The sequence below is a fragment of the Onychostoma macrolepis genome, chromosome 15, assembly GCF_012432095.1.
Source record: "Onychostoma macrolepis isolate SWU-2019 chromosome 15, ASM1243209v1, whole genome shotgun sequence".
NCBI classification, from domain to species: Eukaryota; Metazoa; Chordata; class Actinopteri; order Cypriniformes; family Cyprinidae; genus Onychostoma; species Onychostoma macrolepis.
In genome coordinates, this window is record NC_081169.1 from 13,286,334 (window position 1) to 13,300,145 (window position 13,812).

Here is a 13,812-nt window from a genome sequence, read left to right on the forward strand (position 1 = left end):
CAAATGTTTCTTTAGTGTAGTGAGTGCGTGACCATACAGAACACTTACAGGCGATAGTGCTTTCATTTGTTTCTCTCAGTTTAATTATATTTTATGCTCAATGGGCATTAAAAACACATTTGGGACTGGTGAAGGAAGGGATTGTGAAATGAGAACGCGAGACAAAACATGAACGATCATAGTGCTTTATGACAACATGATAATTAAAACGATTGTTCACTCCAAAATTATTGTATCATCATTTACTCACCTTTTTAGATTTTTAATATATACTTTTGTGAAGATTTTTCTTTTTATGAAAGTCTTTAACAAAGGTTTAAAGAGACCAGGGGCTGTCAAAGGGCCAAAAACATAAAAATAATAATAATAATTAGAAAGTTGTTCCCACAACTAATTTGTTTCCTAGTTTTATGTAGTTGCTGGTATTTAACTAAATTAATTCCTTCCCTTATATTAGGGAAATCATGGCCATATCGTAATAATTTGTTCACTCATTTTAATTGACTTCAACAAATAGTTCACCCACAAATGAAAATTTGCTGAAAATGTACTCATCCCTCTTGAAGAAAAAAACCAAAACAAAAAAAACCCTGCATATGCTGGTTAGGTATGTTTTGAAGAATGGAGGTTTGAGCTGGTTTAAGCTGGTCCTGAGCTGGTTATGGGCTGGTTTAAGCTGGTTATGTGCTGGCCCTACTGAAACTAGTTCCTGCTCAGGACCAGCTCATAACCAGCTCAGGACCAGCTCAAACCAGCTGCTATGCTTCAAAATTTCTACTTTTATTTTTGTTACATGTAACTTACTCCCTGACACTGTTTAGCATTACAGCACTTGCTCACCCATGGATCCACCAATGCACTGAATGGGTGCCGTCAGAATGAGAGTCCAAACAGTGGATGAATTGGTGATCAAGTGACATGATGCAAATTTTTCTACACATCTGTGAAAAAGAAAAAAAATGGATGGATACAAATTAAGTTGTGGAAACAAAGTAATAAAGTAACAGCAAGTGTTAATGATGGGTCAGTAAATGTTGATGAACTATTTCTTTAATGCTTTAAATGTAGAATTTATTATTACCTTGTAATGAAGGAGCTGGGTTAAAAGTCTATTTGTAGCATCATATAAAGTTTTATAAGGCACTATTAAAGCACAGAATCACTTTTACAAATGGTCCAAGAAAGAATGTCATTGTTTTCCAGCCAGGAGCTTTGTGGTGGTCGTAGGACCTAATCATGTGTCCTTGGGCGCACATGGCATGCACAGATTTTTCCATCAGATCCCCGTTAAGGTACACTTTGAATCTCCACCCCTACCCTTTTAATTAAATGAAAGCACAGCGGGTCACATACAAGCTCAAAGTCACACCACAGAAACGGACAGAAGCACATAGCATTGTGCTCATGGTCGGAATACGCAAATATGGCCGCTCAGCGGGGTAACCAGAAATATAACTGTGAAATTAAAGGGGAAATGGGGCTGAATATCTGCAGGGCACAATTCAGAGGTCAACTTTAGTTCCTAATGTGATTTACTAATGCACATATTATAAATAAATAGTCAAAAACACTAGCTTGATCTTAGCTACTTAATGGAATTCTTTATCTGGTCTTCATTTACTCACCTTAATGTTGCTTCAAACATGTATGACTTTCTTTCTGAGAATTTATGAAGAAAGTTCTGCTTTCTGTTTGCAGGTATTTACAATGAATAGTGTCTAGAGCTTTTAGAAATATCATAAAAATGGCCTGCATGACTTGTGATCTATATTTCAAGTGTTATGAAACCATAATATAGCTTAAAGGAACACTCCACTTTTTTTGGAAATAGGCTCATTCTCCAACTCCCCCAGAGTTAATAAGTTGAGTTTTACCGTTTTTGAATCCATTCAGCTGATCTCTGGATCTGGCGATAGCACTTTTAGCATAGCTTAGCATAGATCATTGAATCCGATTAGACCACTAGCATCACGTTCAAAAATGACCAAAGAGGACAAATATCGAAACTCTTTGGTCATTTTTGAACGCGGTGCTACTGGTCTAATGGGGGGAGTTGGAGAATGAGCATATTTCCAAAAAAAGTGGAGTGTTCCTTTAAAGTTAGTTGTAACTCACTGAAATCTTTCTCTTGAGCTGGCTATGTAGTGTTGCGATTAATGACGAATCGTTAAGTTGAAATTATACAGTCTGTGGTTCTTCCATGTATTCAGACATCAATACTTTTTTTATGAATTATTACGAACCATTCAAGGAAAGGATAATACTAGGCAGATTTTCAGTGAATTTTGAGTTTAATGCACTTTAATTGTGCGCCAGTAGTGCTGAAGATACTAAAGATACAGTATACTGAAGTATATTTGATTGTGCCAAAGTGGAACTATTGCAAGTCTACTTCAGGTACACTTTAAATATCTTTCATTTATCATTCAAAGATCCTACAGTCCTCATCAGTAGTGATGTTAAAACACATTTTAGACTTAAGATTAAGAAATGTGCATTGTGCACAAGTAGTACTCTAAATAAAGTTTAATTATAATTTTTATATCAGTAAGTCTCGAGCAATATGTCAGTAAATATTTTAATAGATTTGAAATATACTTGGTGTGAAATACATGTGTTTTAAATATATTACTTTTTTTTACAAGGGTTAACAACTTAAATATCTATCTGTTCCTCACACAAAGGTCTCATATAGCTTCAGAAAACAATTTTAATGCATCTTTTTTTTAAAAAAGCATTTAAAAAAAAAAAAAAAAACACACACACACACACATATATATATATATATATATATATATATATATATATATATATTCCTGATTATAGGCTTTTGAATTGTTGTTCATTTATACACCCCCATGTTAATCCAAATGTGATATTTTGTTTATTTTTTTTTATTTTTTCAGGTCTGGGGTCAATTCAAATCTCAAAACAAAATATTTTTTAATCTTTTGTGTACCACTGACAGTTATACAGGTTTGGAACGACATGAGGGTGAGTAAATGAGGATCCCAAAAAGGTGTAATGTGATTTACTCTAGTCATTTCCTCAAATCCTAATATCTATCAGTTTTGTAGTTGTAACATATTGCACAACTGTTGTTTGAGAGGAATAAGCTTTCAAAATCATCCTTTTTGAACGATGCCTTGCTAGCACAGCTGTCTACACTCGGATGGCATCAAATGGGCTTCTGCTGAAATCTGACCATCAATATCTTGTAAGAAGACTGACAGCGGTGACATCTAATCACTGCCCTACTGACATGCCATAACTCCCGTCTGATACACGTCAGGCTGAGGAGCTTATTGACATGAGGATCCTCTATTTATAGCGCTGTATGTCTGCTGTGAGAGGCTGGATGAATCGAGGAGACTTTTTACAGGACTCATTAGCCTCATGCTGTTTATCATACACTGTCTCCATATTAATTGATATGCTTACAATCTTGAAACGTCTGCAAACTTGATTGTTAGTTAGATATTGAGATCTTGGACATCTGTTGCAGTATTTGAGATGTTTAATTATAATAATGCTAGTCCTAACACTCATTTTTGGGAAATTTCCCTCAAGGCAAATGATGTGAGAGAGCCTGCAGATTCATACTTTTCTAGTGAGTCATGCAGAACTCTTTATAATGTCAAAAAATAAGACTTTTGATGGGTGCTGACATATAGGTACTATAGAATGTTGCTTTTAATTAAAACATTTTAGTAAATGATAGTCAAATTAAATCTGTTTTGGAATTTTTTACAATGCATTCATCATTTACTTTTTAAAGCTATTATAAATAGATTCATGCTCATTCAACACTCAATTTTAAAAAGCAAGCATAAGCAAAGCATGAAGTTTGTACTTGACCGGCAGCAGAACTTTACAAAGGTTCTCAAAAGGTGTGCATTTACATTTTAGAAAGTGTCCAAATGATTCTGAATGTTTCTGTGTCTATTCAGCTGTACAAAAAATGTACCTGCACACTTTACATACGGATCCCTACGAATACAAATGAGATCAGCTCGCCTTTTCAGCCAGTATATCTCTTGTCTTTCTGCTCTGTCTGTGATGTCCAGCAGTGGAAACTCTATAGCTCTCTTTCTTCTACAACAGTCTCCTTGACTTTGACAGGGATGGCAGTTTGCCATCAAAAGAGGACAGTGTAACACAGGACTTGAAGGAAATGCTAATGTGGGAAAGAAAGAAGTGTGGGATCTCACTCAGTAGTGTCATGTCATCTAACATATGCTACGAGAAGATTAAAATCCAGGCCTGAATGAAATTTGATGCATGCAAAGTATCTGATGAAGTGAAAAGTTGAAAGTTTCCTGCTTTAACACTACTGTATGTGTCCTGTTTTTCCTTACGCTTGCTCAGGAGCTGCTCAGACCATATCAGGTACTGTTCTTCTTCTATCTGGATCTCATCACCTTTCAGCGTCTTCCTACTCCTAACTTTTCTTTCTTTGCACGTTTTTTTTTTCCTCCAGTTTTGCATGGTTTTACAGCTGGCCGTTGAGGCAGTCTGCATGTTTTTCAACCTTAAATGTTCCTTTTTTCTGATCCTAAGAATCTGACATACCTTGTCTGCTTTGTTATCTCTAAGTTATAGACATTTTAGAAGTTTTTCATCAAAACCGCTTGTGCAATATTAAAACACCCAGGACCAGGCACATTTCAGATTTCCATTGAATAATTCTAGATGAAACTCGTGGTTGATTTACGCAAGACTCATCTTCCTGAACCTTTACACTCTCTTCCCACATGAGTTCCTGGCCAAGTTCTTCACAGATATCGAGAACTGTTACTAACATTTCTACCTTATTCAAGTGCTCTTAAAATGGAATATTTTAGCTTTTTTAATAACAACTTTTTACAAACTGTATAATTTTGTAACCCTTATCATAACCCTTAGAAGTAATTCTCGTTCAGCTGTTTCAAGTGTTTGTTATTGGCATTTTTTAAATCGGTATTTCTATTTACACTAAGTGCAAATAGTCTCTTTTCAAATCTCATATCACATCGGAAAGGCATTTATTTTCAATAAAAACTGGGTAGGGTTAGGGTAGGTGTAGGGAGGGCTTGTATTGTCCCAATAAGGTGGCATCCATTTAATAATTTGAATTAAAATGATAAATTACACTCAATGTTATTATTACATACTGTTTTTTTCAACCTGTCCTCCAACCAATATGCCCGTATAGGTCGTTTGCCCAAATCCCTGAAAGATTTCGCATGATTTCTGTAAGGGGTAGGTTTAGGGGTGGGGTTAGGTGTGGTCATTCGTACGAATTAGCCACCTAGTAAAATATGTATGAATTATCGTGAGATCGGTGTAAAAAGTCCACACATTGCATTTAAATAAACACGCATTTTGATTGGTAATGACAGTCATATGTCATTTCATGATGACAGACGCAAAACGACACTGTCATTATTTTTACGCGCGCTAGAGGGCGCTTAACTTTAAAACGTAAATATAGGTCGTAATAAGGTGCTTGCACAAACGACCTATAGGGTCGTTTTTTGTTGGCGGACAGGCTCGTTTTTTAATGTAGTACAATACTGAGGTGCAAATAATTGCCACTATTTGCAATAAGTAGTATAAATAGCAGAAAATCCTGCTAGTTTAAAATAGTGTAAATAGAATCTATAGCTATTTCTACTTAGTGTAAATAGCATATATTGCTAAGAAAACATGCTATTTTCATTGAGTGTAAATAGCCTCTATCGCTATTTACACTCAGTGAAAATAACCGCTGACTTTTTTAATGGCATGAATCTTAAAATTACAATAAATATCAGTAATTTAAGGTAATGGATTTAGATAACACTCACGTATAGATATGTGACAAAGGTCTATGTTATCAAAAGCGACCTTCCACTGTTTAACTATCCAGTACAAAACTGGTATGTGTCTAAAAATGTATACTACTTTACTTTACTTTAATTGACTTAGTTAAATTATTATAGTAGCCATATTTAAAGTTTAGTACAGTGTCACTGTACTTTACACTTCTACTCTAATAGGTGAAGGGAAACACCGTGTCCTAACTACACGCAATGCGATGCCATGCCGCGACACACAATAAAATGTATCTTTTCCATGTTTATCTAAGTTTTTGTCCGAACCAGTTGCGACAGCGACATGCAAAGTTTCTATTTTAGAAACTGTTTCTGTTTCTATAGGAACAACAACATACAAACTATTACAATGATGATCTCAGGTACTAACTATGTGTTTTATTCAATGTTAAAAGTGTCTAATTTGAGTTTGAATCTCATATTGTGTGACATTTACAGCCATATGGAAAGCAACAATAGATAGTTTACCTCAGATGTTGAAAATAAGCTAAATTTAAGCAAACATGTACGAAAAGGCGAACTCAATGTGAACCAACAAGTGTTTTCCGTGACAATATGTGACCATGGACGACAAAACCAGTCTTAAGTGTCAGTTTTTCGAAATTGAGATTTATAAATCATCATTTATAAATAAGCTTTCCATTGATGTATGGTTTGTTAGGATCGGACAATATTTGACCGAGATACAACTATTTGAAAATCTGGATTCTGAGGGTGCAAAAAAATCTAAATTTTGAGAAAATTGCCTTTAAAGTTGTCCAAATTAATTCTTAGCAATGCATACTACAGATCAAAAATTAAGTTTTGATACATTTACGTAAAAAAATTTACAAAATATATTCATGGAACATGATCTGTACTTAATATCCTAATGATTTTTGGCATAAAAGAAAAATCAATAATTTTGACCCATACAATGTATTTTTGGCTATTGCTACAAATATACCCCAGCGACTTAAGACTGGTTTTGTGATGCAGGGTCACATATATCGGTCCAAGATATCCAAAATATCGGTCACTCATTACGTACTTTTAATAATGTTAAAAAGGTTTAGTATTTATCAATTAGGTTATAAACTTGTCCATTTCGTTGGAAGTGCAGTGCACTTCTTGCTTCTGAATGGCTGTGATATTTGATAAAGTCTGTCAATTCACGTTGTCGTGTCGTGTCTGGTTAGGACACGGTGTAACATATCAACGGCAGTAGCCTGAATCACATGTCACAGTCAATTTATCACCACAATCCAAAGAATGCAATTTGCTTAAATGAAGCTTCTTTTATGACCATTAAGAATTTTTTTTTTTTTGCACTTACATTATTTAATGACATCTTCTTCAATTATCATTAGCATAATGAGATAAAAGATTCTCGTTATCATATTTAGCGTAATGTGAAATTTCATAGAGATAAATTGCAAATACATAATTCTACTGGTACTGCTTTCATTGTTCAACAGTTTTGTTTAACTGTTAAAACTGACTGTTGACTGTTAAAATTACTGTATTACATAAAGAAAATTATCACTTAACATAATAGGAATAGTAAAAGTTAAACATCAGGGCAGATTATGCTAATGAGAGTTGGGGTAAAAATGTTCTTGAAATAATGTCAATTTTAGAAATCGTAATGGTTTTAAATGTAGGCTTTATTTTCTTTTTGCAGAATATAATTTGTTTTTCAAATCTTTTTTTTTTTTTTCATGACAGGCTTTGTGACGTTCACACAGTGAAGAAAAACCTGGAAACACAACAGTTGTAAAGGAAGTGACTTTGAGGAAACCATTTTGTGAAGAAAAAAAGGCATAAAAGAAATTTTTCTAGTCATACAGATGGGTTTAAATTCAGACGTGTAATCTATTTCAAATGACTTCTTCACAATGCAAAGACATTCACTACTGCACTTGCACGCCTCCACACTCTGCAGTCAGTGAATCAGTAATTCTTTTATGCCTATGCCATTCTGACAAAGCCAGTTCAAAACTTTCTTTAATAGGGGCATAGTTCAAACCTACCGCGTGCTTGTGAATAGGTACATCTGAGATGGTAAAGTTGTGCATTCAACAGAAAAGTAGCTATTTCCTTTCCCAGTTGCACTCAATTTCACTGGCTGACAGGAAAGGATGCTGTCTAAACAGCTGTTGGACAGGTTTATGTTTGCCTAACAACTGCGTTCCATCGTCTGTTTTTAGACAGTTTCACGTCAACCTGTTGGCAAGCAGCCATGACTTGGAAGTGCAAATGAAAATGAATATTTGAAGTGAAGAAGCCATTAATAACCTTCTAAAAATTGCTTCTTTAAATGAATTATTAAGCCAACTCTCGCATTAAAATGCATATATAATAATTAATAATACTAATATAATATAAAATTAATAAAACACATTCCCAGAGTACCTTTTCATGTGTATCAACTTTGAGAAGTTCTTCGCTTCAGGAAATGCGAATATTACCCATGGGATCTGTTCTTAAAAAGGCTTTGAGAATGAAAGATATGCTATTGTCATGAAACTTCACATGAGTTAATTACATTTCCGAGTCATGTGACTCAACCTGTAGCATGCTCCAATCCTCCGAGCACCTATTATATAGCATATTCGTAATAAAGAACATTTACTTTTCTATTCATGTATATGGCTGTGTGCCAAAATCTAGTGAGCCGCCTACCTATGGTGTTTAGATAGGCAGCACACTTGGTTTTAAGGAATAATCATATAATAAGAGCTGTTGAGGGGAGGTCAGAGATAGAGCTCGTTGTAAACGTGAGGGATGGACACCTTGGTGGGGTTATGGGGCAGAACTGAACCAGACTATCACGGCCTTGAAGGCTAAATGAATGAGTTAAATCACAATCAGTCTTTTAGCCAATCACATTTTGGCTTGCTTGAGGTGACATTGTAGATGAGGTAGACTGCAATTGCAAAGATAAAACACGTTCGTGTGACTGCAGTCTATCTGTCATGTTCACCTACAGGTTCCTCAGAGCTTCTTTGTAATGTTCTTTTTTTTTTTTTTTTACATGGACAGTGAGTTGGCTATTTTATTGTGTGTGTGGGGAGGGGGGTGGGGGTTATGCATATCATCGTTTTGGCTTTTAAAGTTGGATAGTTGGATTTTGGGATTTTTGGATATTTAATGTATGAAATTCAGTCCACCACATAGAAAATGTCAAATGATGCTGGAATATTTTTCACAACTTTTCTTTTTGCAGTGATTTTTCCACCTACACTTTGAGACTAGTAGGTTGAAAGCAACTGTGAAAAGAAAAGATACAAAAGTCATACAGGTTTAGAACAACATGATGACAGATTGTTATTTCTTAAATTAACTGTCCCATTAATTTAATACTTTTTGCCGCTCATTTACAGAAGTTCCAGCATCAGTCTGTAAAACCTTCCAAATTATGCATTTCCAGAGTCTAATATCACTTATGACCTTATGCTAATGTAGCACAGCTAGCTTCATAACATTTCAGAAACAGCTGAATTTAAAGTGACATTTCCTCGACGTACATGCGCTGCAACTCTTTCTTATGAGCCTTTTCAGTTCCAGCCAGGCCTTCCAGCTAGTGCTTTTTCCTTTCTTTTGTTTGGCGTGATTGCGGCAGCGTGAAACTTAGCTTCACGGATGTTTAGCGTCCGCCATGGCCGCAGATTGTGGAGGCACAGCACCTCTGTGGTCACACAAACACTCCCAGCATGCCTGTCTGCTAATGCTCCTTCATGGAGTGGACGATGCTTTATCATCCCTAACGTTCACAACTCGGGAGGACAAGCTAAATGTGTTGTTTCTCCACGCCGATTTGTTGTTCTTGACTGGGACACGCGGGGCTGAGCCAGGCACAGTTGTAGTGGGGAAATTAAGATGTTTTTCGGGTCTCTGTAAATGTCATGAGCGCTTGAAGGCGTCTGATTGCTCAACCATACAAATTTGCATTGGGTGTTGTCTCACGGCGGCGCTAAAAGTAGTGTTTTACTCTGCGTGCGAGGAGAAAGTGTTTAAAAGCATTCTTTGGTCATTTTTTATGCCTCTCAGCTCTGTGGATATAAATATACAGCAAGGTGACTTTTGCTTTTCTGCTGTCTTCACCTGCAAGGTATAATGGATCCCCATTTTGAATGTAAACCATAAGGGAGTGATGCAGCCTCTAATTATCAGCTGTTACTGGCTTGCAGTGAAGTGTATCAGATACGTTGTGCTTGCCTGTGTGTTTGCAGAGCTTCGGGTCTGGGTATTATGCTGTTGAGAGCCGCTGTTGATTGCCAGCTTCCATCAGCTTGTGTTTAGATGGAGAGGTTTGATAAAGTTCTGCCGTGAGCAGCAATTACCAGCCTTACCCTCTCGGTTGCTGAGAGCTGCAGTCTTGTAGCCGGGGTGTTCCACACACACCACAAACACACAATGCTATAAAATCAATACGTCCAAACCGAGAACCCAGCCGCTACATCTTAACATCGCGCGCCTGCATGACGTCTACATGCTTCTCCAAACGTTGTTGCTTGTTACATTTATTTGCACGTCACTCTTAGTTTCTTTCATGCCCTGCAAATGTATGCATGTGTTATGCAAAAACATCAGTATTCAAAGGATTCCTCATGAGGATTCGCATTATCATGGCAGTCATCTATTCAGCTTCAGCCTCAACTTTTACAATTTCATGATACCAGAACAGAATGAAACAGGATCTGAATTGTAATAGTATTTTCTGGGTTTTTTGTACTTAAAGAAAGAGTGTCATGATTGCCTCTCTGACTGAATAGCAAGGCAACAGCCAAATGAGAAAAATTGTGTTCAGTGGATGCATTGTAATTACAATCCAGATTGTGATAAGACATGCCAAATGTAATAACCTTATTCAGGTATGGCAGTGATGCTCACTTTTTTAGCGGGCTTGGCTCCGGAAGTGGATTTTTTATTCATTTTCTCCAGAGGGATTTCAAAAGTTCTGCAGTAAAAAAGCAATAAACCAAAGCAGTGGCCTTTGAGATGAATCACAGAATGGCAAACGTGAATTTTAAGCTAATAAGTATATGAAAATTGAAGGTAAAAGGTATGAAACTGTATACTTAAACTTTTTTTAACCATTTAAAATTATGCAATAAAATAAAATAAAAAATGTGCTAGTTATTGATACACAGTAGACCTCAAATTTATTTATAGTTATATAGTTATTAAATATAACTATTTTAAAAATCTAATATATATCTGTATATATATATATATACACATACAGGTGCATCTCAATCAATTAGAATGTCATGGAAAAGTTCATTTATTTCAGTAATTCAACTCAAATTGTGAATCTCGTGTATTAAATAAATTCAATGCACACAGACTGAAGTAGTTTAAGTCTTTGGTTCTTTTAATTGTGATGATTTTGGCTCACATTTAACAAAAACCCACCAATTCTCTATCTCAACAAATTAGAATACTTCATAAGACCAATAAAAAAAAAAACATTTTTAGTGAATTGTTGGCCTTCTGGAAAGTATGTTAAGCTCTAAAATTAATCAATTTATATACGCAATAAATATCAAATATACTGTATTTTATAAACAAATATATATATATAAAAAAAAAAAATTAAATACCATAAAATATACATTCAATATATCAATATTACCTTTAATGTCAAATGCAATTTTATTGTGTTTTGTGTGTACAGGGATTAATTATTTCATTTGCAATGAGAAGTCTTTGCTGATCTATCTGCCACTATTATTGTTTCCAAAGTAACAGAGTCTTTTTTGATTGGTGGATTTCGTTCCAGGATTATGGGTAGTGTAGTCCTTCATTATAAATCTGGTTGGTTTTTTAAAAAAAATCTAAAAAGTCTAAATCACACTGACTTTCACGCTGGTTTTCATGTTATTCCATATGATGAAAATGAATGGGATTCATACTTCTGTTGCTCTGTTTTGTAAGTCTTGTATGTGTTTTCTCTGGTTTACAGTGCAGGGTCAGAACCTGGTGACGAATAATGTCTCGGTGGTCGAGGGCGAGACGGCCATCATCAGCTGCCGGGTGAAAAACAACGACGACTCTGTCATCCAGCTGCTCAACCCCAACCGACAGACCATCTACTTCAGAGACGTTAGACGTAAGCAGTACTGACTTCTCTTTCATGTTCATGGCAGAAAGTGGCATAATCCGCCCAAAGCCGCATTGTTTTTTGCAGAACATTCTGATTTTACGCACCAAAACGGCCCTGTAACCCCATGCAAATTCATAATTTGGCACCACGGCATAACTAAGCGTGTTTCCTATCGTTTAAAGGAGCAGCAAGGCATTGCATTGTTGACAATGTCCTTTTCAATAATTGAGTGACAGAGTGTAATTGTGTCAGGCTGATTAGAGTCCTCTGAGCGGACCGTTTAGATTCCAGCCTTGAGATTGTTTAGAAGCTCAACGGCGCTCTGCATGCAAAGCATATAATCTTGCCTTCCCTGCTAAATAAGGGCCTTGATGAGCTGCTAAGTGAGGGTCTGACCCGGGATCCGAACCTAGTTTAACTAATGTGTGCGAATAACCTCCGTTCTCCATACGAGTCGCTCCTGAGGTAATCTAAGATGCGTGTGCAGATCAACATTTTCAGAGGTATTCCATGACATTTCAAATGCAATTTACACGTGCGGCTGGCCTGTCTCTCCGCGGGATCCCGTATCCTGCAGTTCGAGTAAATATTCAAGGACGTTTGAAGTATTTGTAGATGTCTTGTTCCTCTTGACAAGTAAATGTTGAAGTAATACTCTGATAACAGTGTCGTACTTTGTGAAAACAGACATTTTATGTTCTCGGTTGCTATCGGGATTAATGCTTGTTCTTTATTTATGCACAGCCATATGTCGGTAATGCTTTTTTCCAGTTCTACTCGACCTTTCGGCCAAGATTTCATAGCTTCGGGGGAAACGGGGTTATTTTACACCCCCTTTCTTCAAAGAAACACAGTGATTGAATGTTGGAGTTAGAAACACATTTACGTTGCGTTATAATTCCGCTCGCTCACTCGTATCAGCGTTCGAACACACTGATGAAAGGTCAGGTTGGAATTTTGTCATGACTTTATCTAATTTAATTAATGTGCTGGTGGTACCTAATTCTCCCAATGGGCATATTTTAGCACCAGTTACACCCGACGTAAGCTTTCTGATCGCTGTGTTCTGCGAGAGAGGGAAAGGCAGGATATGGGTTGGGGTTTAAGGGAGGAAGATAGACAGAAAGAGAGGGAGAGTGAGCGTTCTCGCCTCAAGCTCTGACATTATTTCTATGGATGTGACTGGAGGGATGCTCAGCCTTCAATCTCTTTAATGCTGTAATGTATTATTCTGTCTAATGTTTACTGGGCTGCCAGCTCTGTTTGTGAAAAGTATGACCACTTGAACAATTCATAGTTTTATCCCTTCAGCACAGATGGCTGGCACTGTGCATTCAAAATGACACAAGAATGTGAATGTGTCTTAGCGCATATAGCATGCACCTGTGGATGCCGGCCGATGATATATTGCATGGTGCGTTTCGTTATATATTAGCATTATGATTCGGCGGCGGTTTATTGTTGCCGCCGTGGAGCGATGGCTAAGGTTTTATCACATTACATTCGGACCGCTATTCTCATTTCCTGTCACTTATGCTAGAGCTGCTCTATAAGCCTTTTAAGAGCAACTTAGAATTAAACAGTGACTTTAACAGTGACGGTCGGAGAAACTGTCATTTTCATTTTCTCAAGACTTAATGATATTCGCTACAAATTACATTTCTCCGTTCAAAGATATTTTTGTCACTTTTTTTGTGAACTTCCTTTTCAGTATACTCAAGTGAACTAAATTATAATACTATTAATGCCAAGAGGATGATGACTGTTTCAGTGTCGTGTTATAGTGTCTACTGTATGTATAGCGTACTGTTATTCTCCTGTTCTCCTAGGAAATTTCATTCACTTGGGATCTTAGGGTAAAATGCA

General features: G+C 36.4%; 1 protein-coding gene across 6 annotated transcripts in view; it reads left to right on the forward strand.

The window, feature by feature from the left end:
• Window positions 1-13,812, forward strand: part of cadm1b (cell adhesion molecule 1b) — a 182,842-nt gene that overhangs the window by 111,277 nt on the left and 57,753 nt on the right. For 3 of the 6 annotated variants that reach the window (XM_058745271.1, XM_058745269.1, XM_058745273.1), the window contains exons 2-3: window positions 4,369-4,389; window positions 11,806-11,952. In XM_058745271.1, coding sequence (XP_058601254.1) covers window positions 4,369-4,389; window positions 11,806-11,952 — 168 coding nt within the window. Of the gene's footprint in view, window positions 1-4,368; window positions 4,390-11,805; window positions 11,953-11,993; window positions 12,450-13,812 lie in introns of those variants that run through there. The other 3 variants (XM_058745272.1, XM_058745270.1, XM_058745274.1) reach the window with 2 other exon arrangements.